The sequence below is a fragment of the Procambarus clarkii genome, chromosome 72 (genome assembly GCF_040958095.1).
Source record: "Procambarus clarkii isolate CNS0578487 chromosome 72, FALCON_Pclarkii_2.0, whole genome shotgun sequence".
In the NCBI taxonomy this organism is placed as follows: Eukaryota; Metazoa; Arthropoda; class Malacostraca; order Decapoda; family Cambaridae; genus Procambarus; species Procambarus clarkii.
The window spans coordinates 7091974-7109473 of record NC_091221.1 but is presented as its reverse complement, the minus strand read 5'-3'; the positions used below and the strand labels follow the sequence as shown (position 1 = coordinate 7109473).

Below are 17500 nucleotides of genomic sequence, written 5' to 3'. Positions count from 1 at the left end.
CTCACAGTTACCCCGCGACCGTCAGACGCGCCGCTACGGACAGCCTCGCCTCCGCCGCTGAGGCTCAGACGCAGACGCAAGCGGAAGACGTCGGCGGCTATGTGACACTCCCCAGGAGAAAGCCATACCTAAACTTTAAGAGTGTATCTAGTGCGGCGAGTAGCGGTGGTGCAGAGTTGGATAATGAGGATTTGAGATATTGTAGGGATAGAATAGGTGTAGGGAGAAAGAGTGATATTAGCACGATAACCCGCGCGCAGAGCTTTAAGGAAGGTCTCAACTGCTATTCTAATGATTATCCCAATAGTGCCTATGGATTATCAAGGACTAGGAGCTTCCACGATGGCTTAGCCAGTGATTTCAACGAGTTAGAAAGTGTCAAGCCGAAGCTTCAGAGGGCCCCGTCGGTGGATGAGATTCTGGAGTCGGTCAAGTCCCTTCGGGCCAAGAAAACAATGGTTAAGTCCACTCCGGATCTCCTGAGTGCCCAGGAGCCGGTCTATCACTCGGCCTCGCTGCCCCGTCACAAGGGCAGCAAGGGCAAGTCGTCCTCGAAGGCCTCGGGGACGTCGTCCTTGTTGGGTGTGCGATATAACAGCTCCTCCAACCCTCCGAAGTTCGACCGAGTGCCGGAACCCGATTACGAACAGATCCCAGAGGTGGGAACGCCGTACTACGAGAACGTGTGTAGAGGGAACAACGACTACGAGAACGTCCACCTGAAGGGCGAGGTGATCTACGACAGCCCGAGGCCCACCGAGCACCACTACGACAAGGTGCACAATGACCTCCACTACGAGAACGTCAAGTTCGACGCGGCGGTCTACGAGAATCTAGACGAGAAAGAACCCACTTACATGAACGTCCACGGCAACAAGTCCAACGTTTACGCCAATTTGGACGCGAATAGCAAGTCCGGAAGCTTAAAGTCGTCCAAATCGCGGCTGAACAAAGTGACCATAAGCGGGAACTCGCTGGTGCAAGGCACGACTTACGACGTGCCCCGCGCCGCCACGCACATCTACGACTCCCCGCAGAAACAGATCCGTTCCGTGGGGTCGACCCAGACCAGCGAGTACGACACTCCCAAAAACAACCGTTCGGTCTTGCCCCAGTCCACTCAGATCGTCCTCAAGGCCAAAAGTGAACAGAAAATGAAGATCGACGAGATCTTCGCCGACTGCGACCTGGACTCCTTGGAGGGCGACCGTGATAGACAGCCGGATATTCCTTCACCAGGTCAGTCATAATACGCTGTTTCATTTTCTTTTTTTACTTCACTTTAGGGCAATATATCTGGCTCGTGTTTATCATCGTGTTATATTTTGTCCATGCCATGCACTCTGGCATGATTTCGTCCATGTCATGCACTCTGGCATGATTTTGTCCATGCCATGCACTCTGGCATGATTTCGTCCATGCCATGCACTCTGGCATGATTTTGTCCATGCCATCCACTCTGGCATGATTTTGTCCATGCTATGCACTCTGGCATGATTTTGTCCATGCTATGCACTCTGGCATGATTTTGTCCATGCTATGCACTCTGGCATGATTTTGTCCATGCCATGCACTCTGGCATGATTTTGTCCATGCTATGCACTCTGGCATTATTTTGTCCATGCCATGCACTCTGGCATGATTTTGTCCATGCTATGCACTCTGTGGCTTGGTTTTGTCCATGCTATGCACTCTGTGACTCGGTTTTGTCCATGCTATGCACTCTGTGGCTCGGTTTTATCCATGCTATGCACTCTGTGGCTCGGTTTTGTCCATGCTATGCACTCTGTGGCTTGGTTTTGTCCATGCTATGCACTCTGTGGCTTGGTTTTATCCATGCTATGCACTCTGTGGCTCGGTTTTGTCCATGCTATGCACTCTGTGGCTTGGTTTTGTCCATGCTACGCACTCTTGTGACTTGGGTTTCAAGCATAACAGAGAATACGTCCAAGTGGCCCTTGAAGCCTCTGCACCTGGAAGCAATTCATCATTCATCTTGATGAGCTGCCGGCAGTGAGTGAGGGGCTCGAACCTGAGCCCAGGTTCATCAGACTCACGCGCGTGCGAGTCCGTGTTTGTAGAGTAAACAAGACACGGTATAGGAGTTGGCACGTGACCGGCCGTGCCTTCTCACTTCTGGAACCCAGCAGCACGTATCCACACACACACACACACACACACACACACACACACACACACACACACGCACGCACGCACGCACGCACGCACGCACACACACACACACACACACACACACACACACACACACACACACACACAGGAAGTGATGTGGTGGAGGCTGACTCCATACACAGTTTCAAGTGTAGATATGATAGAGCCCAATAGGCTCAGGAATCTGTACACCAGTTGATTGACAGTTGAGAGGCGAGACCAAAGAGCCAAAGCTCAACCCCAGCAAGCATAAAGAGGCGAGTACACACACACACACACACACACACACACACACACACACACACACACACACACACACACACACACACACACACACACACACACACACACCTGTAGGAACGTGTACACCTGTTGATTGACGGTTGAGAGGCGGGACCAAAGAGCCAAAGCTCAACCCCAGCAAGCATAAAGAGGCGAGTACACACACACACACACACACACACACACACACACACACACACACACACACACACACACACACACACACACACAGGTTGTGGAAGCAAATACTATTCATACTTTTAAAACTAGATATGATAGGGAAATGGGACAGGAGTCATTGCTGTAAACAACCGATAGCTGGAAAGGCGGGATCCTGCAAGCACAAATAGCTGAGTACAAATAGGTGAGTACACACACACACAATCTTGCGTCTACTAACACCTGTTAACATGTCCATGGGAGGTGCCTCTCCAGCGAACCTACAAGAACTATAGTATCTTTTTTGTGTTTGGCTTCACCTCTTGGCCGTCGACACTATATTGGGTCGTAGTTTTGATCGCTGGCTGTGTTCGCTTGCCCAATATGAGAACAGCAGACCTGTCCCACGACTCCTCGGACAAAAACTAGTTCCCTGGTTCAAGTGTGCAATGCAAGCACAGCCTCGTAGCCTGCTTGGCGAATACAAAATCTGAAACACACACACACACACACACACACACACACACACACACACACACACACACACACACACACACACACACACATACACACAATCTAGCTAAGAGACACCTTTGAAAAAATGAGTTAAGCTAACTTTGAGCCACATTCAAGCAGGATAAAGGTCTTACTGATTGAAAATGGAAACATATCTCTTCTGAAACGGCGATCAGAGACATATTACCTGCTCGTATCGGCGTGTGTGTGTGTGTGTTCTCGCCTATTTATGCTTGCTGGGGTTGAGCTTTGGCTCTTTGGTCCCGCCTCTCAACTGTCAATCAACTAGTGTACAGATTCCTGAGCCTACTGGGCTCTATCATATCTACGTTTGAAACTGTGTATGGAGTCAGCCTCCACCACATCACTTCCTGTGTGTGTGTGTGTGTGTGTGTGTGTGTGCGTGTGTGGCGTGCTCTAGGACCGGGACATGGGGCCTGAAGGTAAGGCAAAGTCCACCAGTCTATTAACTTACCAGTTTATAAACGTACAGTTCAGGAGCGCCTTTGGGGGTGTGTGGCAGCGACTGAAAACTTCTGTATTCGCAATATGTGACACTGAAGCGGATTTTGTATCCTCCCTGTAACTGTAATTTACAATTACTGTAATTTACAGCTACTGTCATCTTTTGTCGTCCATTTTTGGTGGGCAATCCTGTCCCTCCTGGACACCCGTCTCTTTCCTCTTCGCCCTTACAACTGAAGTCTTTTGAACTGAAGCTCAGAAGAGACTCCTGTAACTCACAAGAGACTCACGAGTCTCTTCTGCGTTACAGGAGTCTCTTCTGAGCTTCAGGAGTCTCTTCTGAGCTTCAGGAGTCTCTTCTGAGCTTCAGGAGTCTCTTCTGAGCTTCAGGAGTCTCTTCTGAGCTTCAGGAGTCTCTTCTGAGCTTCAGGAGTCTCTTCTGAGTTACAGGAGTCTCTTGTGAGCTTCAGGAGTCTTTTCTGAGCTTCAGGAGTCTCTTTTGAGCTTCAGGAGTCTCTTTTGAGCTTCAGGAGTCTCTTCTGAGCTACAGTAGTCTCTTCTGAGCTTCAGGAGTCTCTTCTGAGCTCCAGGAGTCTCTTCTGAGCTTCAGGAGTCTCTTGTGAGCTTCAGGAGTCTCTTGTGAGCTTCAGGAGTCTCTTGTGAGCTTCAGGAGTCTCTTGTGAGCTTCAGGAGTCTCTTGTGAGCTTCAGGAGTCTCTTGTGAGCTTCAGGAGTCTCTTGTGAGTTTCAGGAGTCTCTTCTGAGCTACAGGAGTCTCTTCTGAGCTTCAGGAGTCTCTCCTGAGCTTCAGGCGTCTCTCCTGAGCTTCAGGAGTCTCTTCTGAGCTTCAGGAGTCTCTTCTGAGCTTCAGGAGTCTCTTCTGAGCTTCAGGAGTCTCTTCTGAGCTTCAGGTGTCTCTTCTGAGCTACAGGAGTCTCTTCTGAGCTTCAGGAGTCTCTTCTGAGCTTCAGGAGTCTCTTCTGAGCTTCAGGAGTCTCTTCTGAGCTACAGGAGTCTCTTCTGAGCTACAGGATTCTCTTCTGAGCTTCAGGAGTCTCTTCTAAGCTCTTCTTCTTTGGAGTATGAATTACTGACTTAGTTATGTTAGGTTTGGATTGGTTGGGTTAGGGAGGTTAGGTTAGGTAGGTTAGGTGACATTGTGTTGGTTGGAAACCAGCTCTCAGATTACTGCTGGGTGAACAGGGGCGCGGCCAGTTATAAGCATGTTGGCGCCCAGTCAATCCTCCCTATCCAAGGCTCGACATTTAAGACGAAATCGCCAGTGTGGACGAAATGTTCCGCCTCGACTCCACCAACGGTGTGATTTCTGGCATGGTTCGTCCACTTTTGGGAGAGAGAGAGAGAGAGAGAGAGAGAGAGAGAGAGAGAGAGAGAGAGAGAGAGAAAATGTGGATCTACTGCCTCTATAAATCGTCTTAGCTCTTCAATGACAGCAATTTCGTCCGGTAATCTGAACGCGTCTTAGAGCTGTCGTCTCCTTGCGCTCTGGTTAAGCAATCCGGAACGTCTTTGTCGCGTTCTTCACACACATCTCGTTGTCGTTTTCCGTTAGATGCTCCCCCATCTTCTCCCTCCCCATCTTCTCCTTTTTCCTTAATCTTGGCTCAGATACTTAGGATTTAACTGTCGTTTTGCTGACTGGTGTTTTTAGCTATCGTCTACTCGGCTTTGCTGAGTCTTTCATGATTCGTGTAGGCATTTCTGAGGGAGTGAGTCAGTCAGTCAGCCAGCCAGCCAGCCAGCCAGCCAGCCAGCCAGCCAGCCAGCCTGCCAGCCAGCCTGCCAGCCAGCCAGCCAGCCAGCCAGCCAGCCAGCCAGCCAGCCAGCAAACATAACTTACTACACAGATAATATCCTCACTAATATACCCAAGTATTCACCTTTCACCAAGAGTGTAAACAAGACACAAAAACAGCTGTTTACACCGGCCGCGACGATAGCCGTAAAAAACAGCTGTTTACACCTGCCTTAACGATAACTGTAAACAATTGACTTGAGAGACGAGCACAGGGGAGAAGGCGCCTCACAGCTGTAACCAACACCTGACTGTGCTGTCAGGTGTTATTAAGCTTCCGTGAACATGTGTGTGTGAGTGTGGGGGTGATTGTGCCGTGTTGGAGGGAGTCCCACAATCAGCGCAGATGGTCGCATGTAACGGGGGGGGGGGGGGGGTGTTTACGCAATGTTTCTTTTTCGTAATAATTTCGTTAAATGAACAAATCCACAAGGGCCGTGACGAGGATTCGAACCTGCGTCCGGATTTGTTCATTTGATGCATCACGTTAGTGTGATCTCTGTGTGTAATAATTTCGTTGTTTTTCCCTATAGCTGCTTTGCTCTCACTGATAAACTATGCGGTGTAGATGAGTAGAGGACAGGAGGGGGGGGTAGTTGTGACATGATCCCTACGTGAAAGATCCCTTCCTGTAATGTTGCTGTGCTCCGTGGAGTTGTGAGTCCGCTACTGTTTTATGCTCTGTTGAGGCAGCTTCTGCTGTTACAAACAGAAATCACCATTGCGTGATGCATCAAATGAACCAATCCACGAGGGCCGGTTAAGGCAGCGTCTGGGATGCTATCGGACGCAGGTTCGAATCCTCGTCACGGCCCTGCCTTAACAAATCCACAAGGGCCGATTAAGGCAGCGTCTGGGATGCTCTCAGACGCAGGTTCGAATCCTCGTCACGGCCCTGCCTTAACAAATCCACGAGGGCCGATTAAGGCAGCGTCTGGGATGCTCTTGGACGCAGGTTCGAATCCTCGTCACAGCCCTTGTGGATTTGTTCAGCTTCTGTTGTGTTAAACAGTTGACGAGACTTCACAACTCAAGGTTATAGTGGTTATAAACTACCCTCGGTGTTTATAGATTGTATATTTGGAACTAATCCACTATATGATTGAGCAGAGAGATGGACAGGTTTCGCAGGAGGACACGTATGTGAGGGCTTGGTGAAGGGTGAACCACTTACCTGCTTTGTGCTCGTGGAGGTTGAGCTTCAGCTCTCGGGTCACGCTTCTCATTCGATTCGTGTAGAGGGTTTGGAAAGGTAATTAGGTTGTGTTATATTTATATATGAAGGTGTTTGTGGTATCCACTTTCTCCAGACTTTCTTCAAAGAAAGGTGTATAATTCACAAGGGGCTGTGACGGGGGTTCGAACCTACGTCTGAAAGGATCCCAGACGCTTATAATCTTCAAAGATTATAAGCTTTTGTCCTATAATCTCAGGAGCGAGTTTCGGTGCATAATATTAATGCCCTTCTAGTTGTGTGTGTGTGTGTGTGTGTGTGTGTGTGTGTGTGTGTGTGTGTGTGTGTGTGTGTGTGTGTGTGTGTGTGTGTGTGTGTGTGTGTGTTTTTAACCCTTTCTAGGTTTTTTTAAACAATGGGGGGTTTCATGCTGGTGCTGCATCGTGAAGAGTTGGTCTCACGTATGTTGTGTGAGGTGTGAGGTGTGCTGTTATCTATATTCCTCAGTCTTAGTTGTTTTATTTAAGTGTGAAGATGTATCTTATCTCTCTCTCTCTCTCTCTCTCTCTCTCTCTCTCTCTCTCTCTCTCTCTCTCTCTCTCTCTCTCTCTCTCTCTCTCTCTCTCTCTCTCTCTCTCTCTCTCTCTCTCTAGTTCTCATTACTTTGCATTTATCTGTGTTTAAGTCTATTAGCCAGTTAACAGAATTCCACGAATTCCGGCACATATATATTTATATGTATTTATCAAACCCGATTGTGCTAGATAACCTTCTCAGAGAATTGTCGAAGGTGATTGTGACACAAAAATGCCCGAGATCCGCAGCACAGGTCTCCTGATTGTTCCGAAATTGTCGACAATTTTTTGCAGATCACAGCTGAATAAATCGTCAAAAAATTGTAAGTGCCAATTGTTGAGGAGAATGTTGGTTCTTTGGTTATATTCTACAATTATATTGTGATTTGGTGATGTGATTGTGTTTGGTAGATTGTGGTTTGTGTAGGGAGAGAGAGAGAGAGAGAGAGAGAGAGAGAGAGAGAGAGAGAGAGAGAGAGAGAGAGAGAGAGAGAGAGAGAGAGGGGGAGAGAGAGAGAGAGAGAGAGAGAGAGAGAGAGAGAGAGAGAGAGAGAGAGAGAGAGAGAGGGGGAGAGAGAGAGAGAGAGAGAGAGAGAGAGAGAGAGAGAGAGAGAGAGAGAGAGAGAGAGAGAGAGAGAGAGAGAGAGAGAGGGGGAGAGAGAGAGAGAGAGAGAGAGAGAGAGAGAGAGAGATTTGATCAGCAAAATTTGGTGGTAGTCATTGCATTGAACTGAGAAATGTTGGGAAGGCGGGGCCCAGGAGCTTCTGCTTAACCCTGCAAGGACCTGTAGGTGAGTACACACACACACACACACACACACACACACACACACACACACACACACACACACACACACACACACACACACACATGACATTAAATGAAAATAAAAAAATTTCATCCATACTTAACCCTTTCATCCGATGATTTTGGTTATGACGGGTGAATGAATGAATGAGTGAGTGAATGGGTGAGTGGATCGTAAGAGAGGGGGGGGGTGTGGGTGGCGTGGGCGTGGGGGTAGCGTGGGCGTGGGATGGGAGGGGGGAGTGAGTTTAAAGCTCTTCCCGTTTAAAAAAAGATAAAATGAAGTATCATAGATACATTATATATATAAAATTCTACAAGAAGTTTACTTGTTAAAAAGAAACTCCACATCGCAAAGACTTTTTTCGAAATTATGTGTAAATGGTTAAAATTACTTTTAAATCTTTTTATTATTTTTTTAAGACATTTAATGTAACTATTTAAACTACTTTTAAATAACGGACAAGACTAAGATTATACGCAGTACGATAAAATGTTGTAAAATGCGAAAGAAAATATATATATATATATATATATATATATATATATATATATATATATATATAATTTATATATATATATATATATATATATATATATATATATATATTTATATATATATATATATATATATATATATATATATATATATATTGTATATATGTATAAATATATATATATATATATATATATATATATATATATATATATATATATTGTATATATGTATAAATATATATATATATATATATATATATATATATATATATATATATATATATATATATATATATATATATATATTTGTTGTCTACGCCTCTGCCTCGATAGGGTTGGGTGGGTTGCATGGGTTTGCACTTTTCTGGTTAGGCCCCCCCCCCAAAAAAGTTGCATTTTTTTTTAATGTCAAATCGAGAGATGAGTCAACAACGCTTTGCAAGACTCTGCAATTGTGCAATTAAGATGCTTACTTGTTTCTGGGACACTTGAAGGAATGTCGTGGTTGGCTGACTGGCTTTGGTGTCGTTTCAGTGGGTGGTGGAACATGGTTCGACATCTGCGGAGCATATTGGTTTTCCGCCTCAGCGTAGTACCCAAGGGAATGAGAGGGCCAAGACCTGGTTATCTTGAGGTTATCTTGAGATGATTTCGGGGCTTTTTTAGTGTCCCCGCGGCCCGGTCCTCGACCAGGCTTCCACCCCCAGGACAGTATCAACAGCTTACAAGAAGGGTAAATTACTCATGATATCTCAGAGAAATATCTGTACTCTGAAGCTTCTGTTAATATCTACTTCAGGGAATAGGACCGAGATTCACGAAGCAGTTACGCAAGCACTTACGACCGTGTACATCTTTCCTCAATCTTTGACGGCTTTGGTTACATTTATTAAACAGTTTACAAGCATGAAAACTTGCCAATCAACTGTTGTTATTGTTATAAACAGCCTCCTGGTGCTTCGGAGCTCATTAACTGTTTAATAATTGTAAACAAAGCCGCCAAAGATTGAGAAAAGATGGACAGGTTCGTAAGTGTTAAAAGGTCTTTACACTAACGTAAGTGTTAGTGTAAGGTTCATATTTAAAGTAGGTGTGTGTGAGAGAGAGAGAGAGAGAGAGAGAGAGAGAGAGAGAGAGAGAGAGACAGAGAGAGAGAGAGAGACAGAGAGAGAGAGAGAGAGAGAGAGAGAGAGAGAGAGAGAGAGAGAGAGAGAGAGACAGACAGACAGACAGATAGACAGAGAGAGAGAGAGAGAGAGAGAGAGAGAGAGAGAGAGAGAGAGAGAGACAGACAGACAGACAGACAGACAGACAGACAGACAGACAGACAGACAGACAGACAGACAGAGAGAGAGAGAGAGAGAGAGAGAGAGAGAGAGAGACAGAGACAGAGAGAGAGAGACAGACATTAGCCAACCGAAGGTTAGAAAGGCGGGGTCCAAGAGCTAAGATCTCGATCCTACAGGCACAAACAGCAAACGTCCCACGTAACGAGTCAACCACCCCATTATCCCCCCCCCCCTGTTGTTTAACAAGCTCAACACTAACAAGCAAAGTCAACCCACAAGTACTGTTGATTCAAGTGTATCTTCCAGCCAGTATAACAATACATCATGTTGTATTATGCTTCCCCCGATAGGTAGAACGGTAGAGCGACGGTCTCGCTTCATGCAGGTCGGCGTTCAATCCCCGAATTTCCATTAAGTGCTTTGGGGCACCATTCCTTTCCCTCCGTCCCATCCCAAATCCTTATCCTGACCCCTTCCCAGTGCTATATAGTCGTAATGGCTTGGTGCTTTCCCCCTGATAGTTCCCTTCCCCCTCACTTAAGTGCACTTAGAGTGCGTCGTTGTCTCACTAGGGGGGGGTGGGGGGGCTCTTCTGGGGTGGGGGGAGGTTCAGGCTTGTTTATGGTTCATTGTTTTGGTATAGAGAGAGGAGGTGGGTGAGAGAGAGGGAGAGAGAGGGAGGGAGAGATAGTGAGGCAACGTGTGAGAGAGAGAGGAGGGAGGGGTGAGGAGGGGGGTAGGAGGGGGGGTATGGAGAGTACTGACCTCAGATTAATATACATAGCGGACGCTTGGGGATGGGGGGGGGGAGTGGGGGGGGGGGAAGGCTCCAGGATAGGGTTAAGTGGGTTAGTAAGTCGAGCTCTGCTCATACACGCGTGCCCGCGCGCCTATCCGCACGCACGCACACACACACACACACACACACACACACACACACACACACACACACACACACACACACACACACACACACACCCCAACTAAATTAAATCAACAAAAATTAAATTGAGGAATTAAACCTCACTTCGCTGGAAGACAGAAGAGTTAGGGGGGACATGATCACCACATTCAAGATTCTGAAGGGGATTGATAGGGTAGATAAAGACAGTCTATTTAACACAAGGGGCACACGTACTAGGGGACACAGGTGGAAACTGAGTGCCCAAATGAGCCACAGAGATATTAGAAAGAACTTTTTTAGTGTCAGAGTGGTTGACAAATGGAATGCATTAGGAAGTGATGTGGTGGAGGCTGACTCCATACACAGTTTCAAGTGTAGATATGACAGAGCCCGATAGGCTCATGAATCTGTACACCTGTTGATTGACGGTTGAGAGGCGGGACCAAAGAGCCAGAGCTCAACCCCCGCAAACACAACTAGGTAAGTACAACTAGGTGAGTACACACACACACACATGGAAGCCTCTTGAAGATGCCTATTAGTGTGTTTGGCTCTGCTGATGCTGGCAATTAAGAGATGACAGGAGTTTAAGAGGACGTCTTAAGATGAACTCTTAAGATGAGGGCTTCAGTGAACCCTCACAGCACCACCTGGCGCCAGGTGGTGCTCTCAACCACCTTCCTCACCTACTATAGAGCACCACCTGGCGCCAGGTGGGGCTCTCAACCACCTCCCTCGCCTACTATAGAGCACCACCTGGCAACAGGTGGTGCTCTCTACCACCTCCCTCACCTAATATAGAGCACCACCTGGCGCCAGGTGGTGCTCTCAACCACCTCCCTCACCTACTATAGAGCACCAGCCACTGTTCTTCTGGAGATAATGCTGTGATGTCCTCATTTTGCTCTCTCACTTCCCCAGAGGTCAGAATTGCTCCTCAGTTTTCATTATCCCTTTGGGCTCCAGTTTCCTGTTAGTTCCAATGCAGAAACCATTTAACCAATCAGCGAAGCCTGTTTAGGTCCGCCTGAACGGCTGTACTAATTATAAAGAACAGTTTCACATCGTTAACAAGCAGAGAACAGGTTAACTTTTTGTTAAAAGTCTTTATTTTTAAGTGGATTGTTAAGAGGAGGAGTTCTGAAGTGGGAAGCTGCTGTTTCTTCCTCTCTGTTTCCTGTTCGATAAATGATCTGTTGTCTGCTTTAATGTACTTCCTGTTTTCCCTGGATTTTGTTTTTTGTATTTATGTTAGTCATCTGTGAGGAACTGTGTCGAATGCTTTGTGGAAGTCCAGAAATATGCAGCTTTCCTTTCCTTGCTTTATTGCAGTTATCCCTTTTTTATATGGCGGTACTGAGGGTTATCCAGTCTGGGATATCAGGGGGGTTATCCAGTTATCTTGCAATTTAAGGGGTTCCCGGGTTCGATCCCCTGCCAGGACGAAACGTTTGGGCACACGTTTCCTTGTATCCGGTTCCTTGCAACTGTCGTGGGTTGCATCGTATTTCCCGTCAATGGGAAGTATTTTGCAAGTGATTGGAGGTTACCTTGAGGTGATTCCGGGGCTCAGCGACCCCGCGATCCGGTCGCCCGGTCGGAGGCATCCAATTGCCTCGCCAAATGCCTGATCTCCTTCACGCCGGAGCAGCGAGCTTCAGAACCGGTTACTTGATGACATTCAGAGCTATTCACAATGTCTCCATGTCAAGGCTGCTGAAGGCTGTCCTCATATTCGCCAGATTCGCGTATGCCGCTGATGTGAACCCGTTTAGGTATGCCCCTGTAAGTTGAAATCAGTCTATTGAGGTAAAAATACACACACACAAAGGAATGAGGTACCTCAAGCTATTCCCTGAACTAATTCTCGGCATTTTACACTTGCTCGTATTCAATTCCCGTAGCGGTTGAACCAGCTAATTCTGCAGTCACACTACGTCGCCTCGGCTCTCGTTCAGTTTGCATCATCAGTAAACTCGTCAGTAGACTCGTCCTCGGCTTATGTGGGATTCGATCGACGTAGTGGGGGGTCAGTGACACGGACCAGGAGTAGGTATACGGGTCTTGGGAGAGAATGTTGGGGGTCTGGGCTTCTTCTACGATGCATCAGCTGGCTTCCTTCATTCGTGTGTGTGTGTGTGTGTGTGTGTGTGTGTGTGTGTGTGTGTGTGTGTGTGTGTGTGTGTGTGTGTGGGTGGGTGGGTGGGTGGGGGGGGGGAGGGGGGATGGGAGGCGCAGGTGAGCGCGCGCATGCCCGGACTAGCAACGGAGGGAGGGGCCTTGGGCAGCGGCGTTCTTGCGTCAGCGGGAGTGACTTTTCTGGTACCGTAAATCCCCTCAGAGGCTGGCTGGCTGGCTGGCTGGCTGGCTGGCTGGCTGACTGGCTGGTTGCCTGGCTGGCTGGCTGGCTGGCTGGCTGGCTGGCTGGCTGGCTGCCTGGCTGGCTGCCTGGCTGGCTGGCTGGCTGGCTGGCTGGCTGGCTGCCTGGCTGGCTGGCTGGCTGGCTGCCTGGCTGCCTGGCTGCCTGGCTGGCTGGCTGGCTGCCTGGCTGCCTGGCTGCCTGGCTGCCTGGCTGCCTGGCTGCCTGGCTGACTGGCTGGCTGGCTGGCTGGCTGGCTGGCTGGCTGGCTGGCTGCTGGCTGGCTACCTGACTGACTGACTGACTGGCTGGCACGGGCATGAATAACCCGCAAGATGTCGAACCGTCTTGAGTACAGTTTGAGCATAATACTTTTAATCTCTCTCTCTCTCTCTCTCTCTCTCTCTCTCTCTCTCTCTCTCTCTCTCTCTCTCTCTCTCTCTCTCTCTCTCTCTCTCTCTCTCTCTCTCTCTCTCAAAGGTCAAGAACCTCTTTACACTTGCATTACTGAACCTGAAGATAAAATTAGGCAAATTGGAGGATTAAAAACAAAAGAGCAGAGTTTAAAAAGTATTTGAATCCTTGTATTTCAGTGTTTTTGAATATGCATTATTATTACAAGGTCATTAACGGATAGAAAATTTGAAAAACCGGAGAAATCGCTTAAAAAAATCATTTATGCAAAGAAAATAAATACGAAATAAAACGTAAAAATTTAAAATGAAAATAAGGAAAATTTGTGCCGAGGAATTTTTTATGGAATTTAAAAATAAAACTTATACAATTGTTTTACCTATTTCCATTTCGTGAAAATATTTTTGATTGTATTTTTACTTGTTTTACGCGAGTGAGCAAAGAAAATACCCATCGGTCAGTAATCAATCTTTCTCGCGTAGTTCAGGTCGTCCCGGGCCAGTTAGTTCGTTATCGTAACACTGCGAGCCTTGGCGCCAGCCGCGCCAAGAGAGTGGGCGCGCGGAGAAAGCTTCCATAAACTTTCAGGTTACCGTCAAGTTGTTGGGAAAGTAGGTGGGTACTGGAGGCAGGACATGGAAGATATACTCATTGGGGGATAGGGTAGAGGTGGAAGGATGTTGATGGAGCATGGGGCTCTGATGGGAAGGGGAAACTAATGTAAGATATCTTGAGATATTCGTATCTTGGGGTATCTGAGCTCAATAAGTTTTCCTGCTTGTCTGCAAACCTTATTAACTAATCGAGGTCGTTCCTGGGGCCAGACTTTCCCCAGGATGCGGCCTACACCAGCGGCTTAACTCCCTGGCCTCTGGTATATACCTGTTTCATCCTAAGAAGACTCATCAGAGTCGAACTCCGACCAGGAACCGAACTCATCACTGGCCTCTGGGGTGAAAGAGGAAGCGCGATATTGTTACCGGGTGGAGGTCAACGGAGGCCATTGCGACCTCTGAACATACATGGGCTTGGTATACTCTCTCAGAAGGTATACTTGGTTATACTCAAGAGGTCGTAATCGTGCTTTGAGGCTAAAACCCGCGAAGAAAGTTTTCAACTCTAGGGGTAACTATAGCATTCTGGAGGTCAGAGTTTATCCCGGTATTGGACTCTAAAAGGCTCTCTCGGAGGGTACCGGGAAGAAACTTTGTACCGGGGTTTCTGACGCTGGTTGACCTTGCCTGCATTCTGCCCCCCCCCCTCTCTACCCCCCCCCCCTCTCTCAGGTGACATTCTCTGTGCAACACAGTGTTGCAAGGTGTCGCTATGTTTTCAATTCAATATTCTCCTCTTAGACTCCTCTCTAGTCTTAGTTGCTGTTGCTGCTGCTACTGTTGTTACTGCTCCTGTTGCTGATCCTGTTGCTGTTGCTGCTGCTGCTCCTGTTGCTGCTGCTGCTGCTGCTGTTGCTGTTTCTGCTCCTGTTGCTGCTGCTGCTCCTGTTGCTGCTGCTGCTGCTGCTGCTGCTCCTGTTGCTGTTGCTGCTGTTGCTGCTGCTGTCTCCTCCCCCTTAGCCACACTCGACACGCTAGCATGACTCTGCCTCTCGCTCACGCGGCGACCAGAGCGGACCACACACCGCCCCGCGTCAGACCAGTAGCGGCGGCGGTGGGGCCGCGCCGCGCAGCTAAACAAACGCCTCCCGCGCTGCGCACATTCTCTCACGCGCGTGCAGTGATGCGCACGCGCGTGGCTCACCTGGCCAATTTGGCGCGCTTGTAACGTGACGCCCAGGACCCGTCACCTCGGCCGTCACCTTGGCGTCGTGCGACATCTGGGGGCGTCGTGGAACATCTGACAGACAACAAGATATATTTTTGTAATTGCACTACGATTATATCCCTGGGAGAGTAACGGCCCAAGTTGATTACTCTCACCGCTACATTCTCTCTCTCTCTCTCTCTCTCTCTCTCTCTCTCTCTCTCTCTCTCTCTCTCTCTCTCTCTCTCTCTCTCTCTCTCTCTCTCTCTCTCTCTCTCTCTCTCTCTCTCTACACCCCTTCCCTTCACCATAGTGACGGCCTGGACCCTCCTCTTCACCCTAATAGCGGCCTAGACATTCCCCTTTACCCTTAGTAGCGGCCTGGACCCTCCCCTTCACCCTTAGTAGCAGCCTGGACCCTCCCCTTCACCCTTAGTAGCAGCCTGGACCCTCCCCTTCACCCTAGTGGCAGTCTAAACGTTTTCCCTCCAGCCTAACGGTGCGATGAACCTCTTCTCGTCACCCTAATTGCGGGCCGAAGCTTCTCCCGTCACCCTAGCGGCACACTGCGCCCCGGCGAGGTGAACCGTTCTCAAGGAGCTCTCAAGGGCCATCGGGCTTCGAGCCCCCGCTTGGCTGCTCCTTGAAGATCCCCTTGGGGAAGTTGGGTGTTGACTCAGGTGTAGCAAACACCATTAGTTCCTCTATTCACTCCCTCCACCCTACTTTACGGTCGATCACACGCGAGGGGCTCTTGTTGGGGCTCTCTTGTGTGGCCCTCTTGTGTGGCCCTCTTGTGTGGTCCTCTTGTGTAGTCCTGTTGTGTGGTCCTCTTGTGTGGCCCTCTTGTGTGGGGTCCTCTTGTGTGGCCCTCTTGTGTGGGTTCCTCTTGTGTGGCCCTGTTGTGCGGGGTCCTCTTGTGTAGTCCTGTTGTGTGGCCCTCTTGTGTGGGTTCCTCTTGTGTGGCCCTGTTGTGCGGGGTCCTCTTGTGTAGTCCTGTTGTGTGGCCCTCTTGTGTGGGTTTCTCTTGTGTGGCCCTGTTGTGCGGGGTCCTCTTGTGTAGTCCACTTGTGTGGCCCTCTTGTGTGGCCCTGTTGTGCGGGGTCCTCTTGTGTAGTCCACTTGTGTGGCCCTCTTGTGTGGCCCTGTTGTGCGGGGTCCTCTTGTGTAGTCCACTTGTGTGGCCCTCTTGTGTGGCCCTGTTGTGCGGGGTCCTCTTGTGTAGTCCACTTGTGTGGCCCTCTTGTGTGGCCCTGTTGTGCGGGGTCCTCTTGTGTAGTCCACTTGTGTGGCCCTCTTGTGTGGCCCTGTTGTGCGGGGTCCTCTTGTGTAGTCCACTTGTGTGGCCCTCTTGTGTGGCCCTCTTGTGTGGGGTCCTCTTGTGTGGCCCTGTTGTGCGGGGTCCTCTTGTGTAGTCCACTTGTGTGGCCCTCTTGTGTGGCCCTCTTGTGTGTGGCCCTCTTGTGTGGCCCTCTTGTGTGGGGTCCTCTTGTGGGGCTCTCTTGTGTGGGGTCCTCTTGTGTGGCCCTTTTGTGTGGGGTCCTCTTGTGGGGCCCTCTTGTGTGGGGTCCTCTTGTGGGGCTCTCTTGTGTGTGGCCCTCTTGTGTGGCCCTCTTGTGTGGGGTCCTCTTGTGGGGCTCTCTTGTGTGGGGTCCTCTTGTGTGGCCCTCTTGTGTGTGGCCCTCTTGTGTGGCCCTCTTGTGTGGGGTCCTCTTGTGGGGCTCTCTTGTGTGTGGCCCTCTTGTGTGGCCCTCTTGTGTGGGGTCCTCTTGTGGGGCTCTCTTGTGTGTGGCCCTCTTGTGTGGCCCTCTTGTGTGGGGTCCTCTTGTGTGACTCTCTTGTTTTTGTGAGTTTTAATTTTTGCGGAAGTTAATACGTCCGCTTGACAGATGGTTTCGTTCGGGTAAACCAAAACCGGTTTAAGGTTTACGTTGGTACAAAATACAGGTGCTAGACTACTTTAGTACTCTGGTAGGTACTCTTGGCCTAATCCACCCCCCCCTAGTCAGGTATATATGTATACATGTCTGACCTACGCTTGAAACAACGCAGCGATCTCACGTGCATTGTGTTACCCCGGTAATCTAATCCTCTAATGAGAATGTATTCAAACCAGTATTTACCCCAGGTCTTTTGTGAATCTAAATTTTATTCCATTGATATCGATTGTGGTGTTCTATATTGGCTTGATATCTTTATTCTGTTATCAGTTTCGCGTTTCAGGAGTATATCAGTGAAGATTTCTCAATCTATCTTCATTTGGAATGTTTCATAATTCCCATATAATTCCCACATAATTCCTATGAGTC

The 17500-nt window shown here is 48.6% G+C and overlaps 1 protein-coding gene across 4 annotated transcripts in view; it reads left to right on the top strand.

The window, feature by feature from the left end:
• The window catches only part of LOC123773625 (uncharacterized), a 301086-nt gene that overhangs the window by 199663 nt on the left and 83923 nt on the right, over window positions 1-17500 (top strand). For all 4 annotated transcript variants that reach the window (XM_069312402.1, XM_069312403.1, XM_069312400.1 and 1 more), the window contains one exon: window positions 1-1239. This exon is cut by the window's left edge and continues 104 nt beyond it. In XM_069312402.1, coding sequence (XP_069168503.1) covers window positions 1-1239 — 1239 coding nt within the window. The remainder of the gene's footprint in view (window positions 1240-17500) is intronic.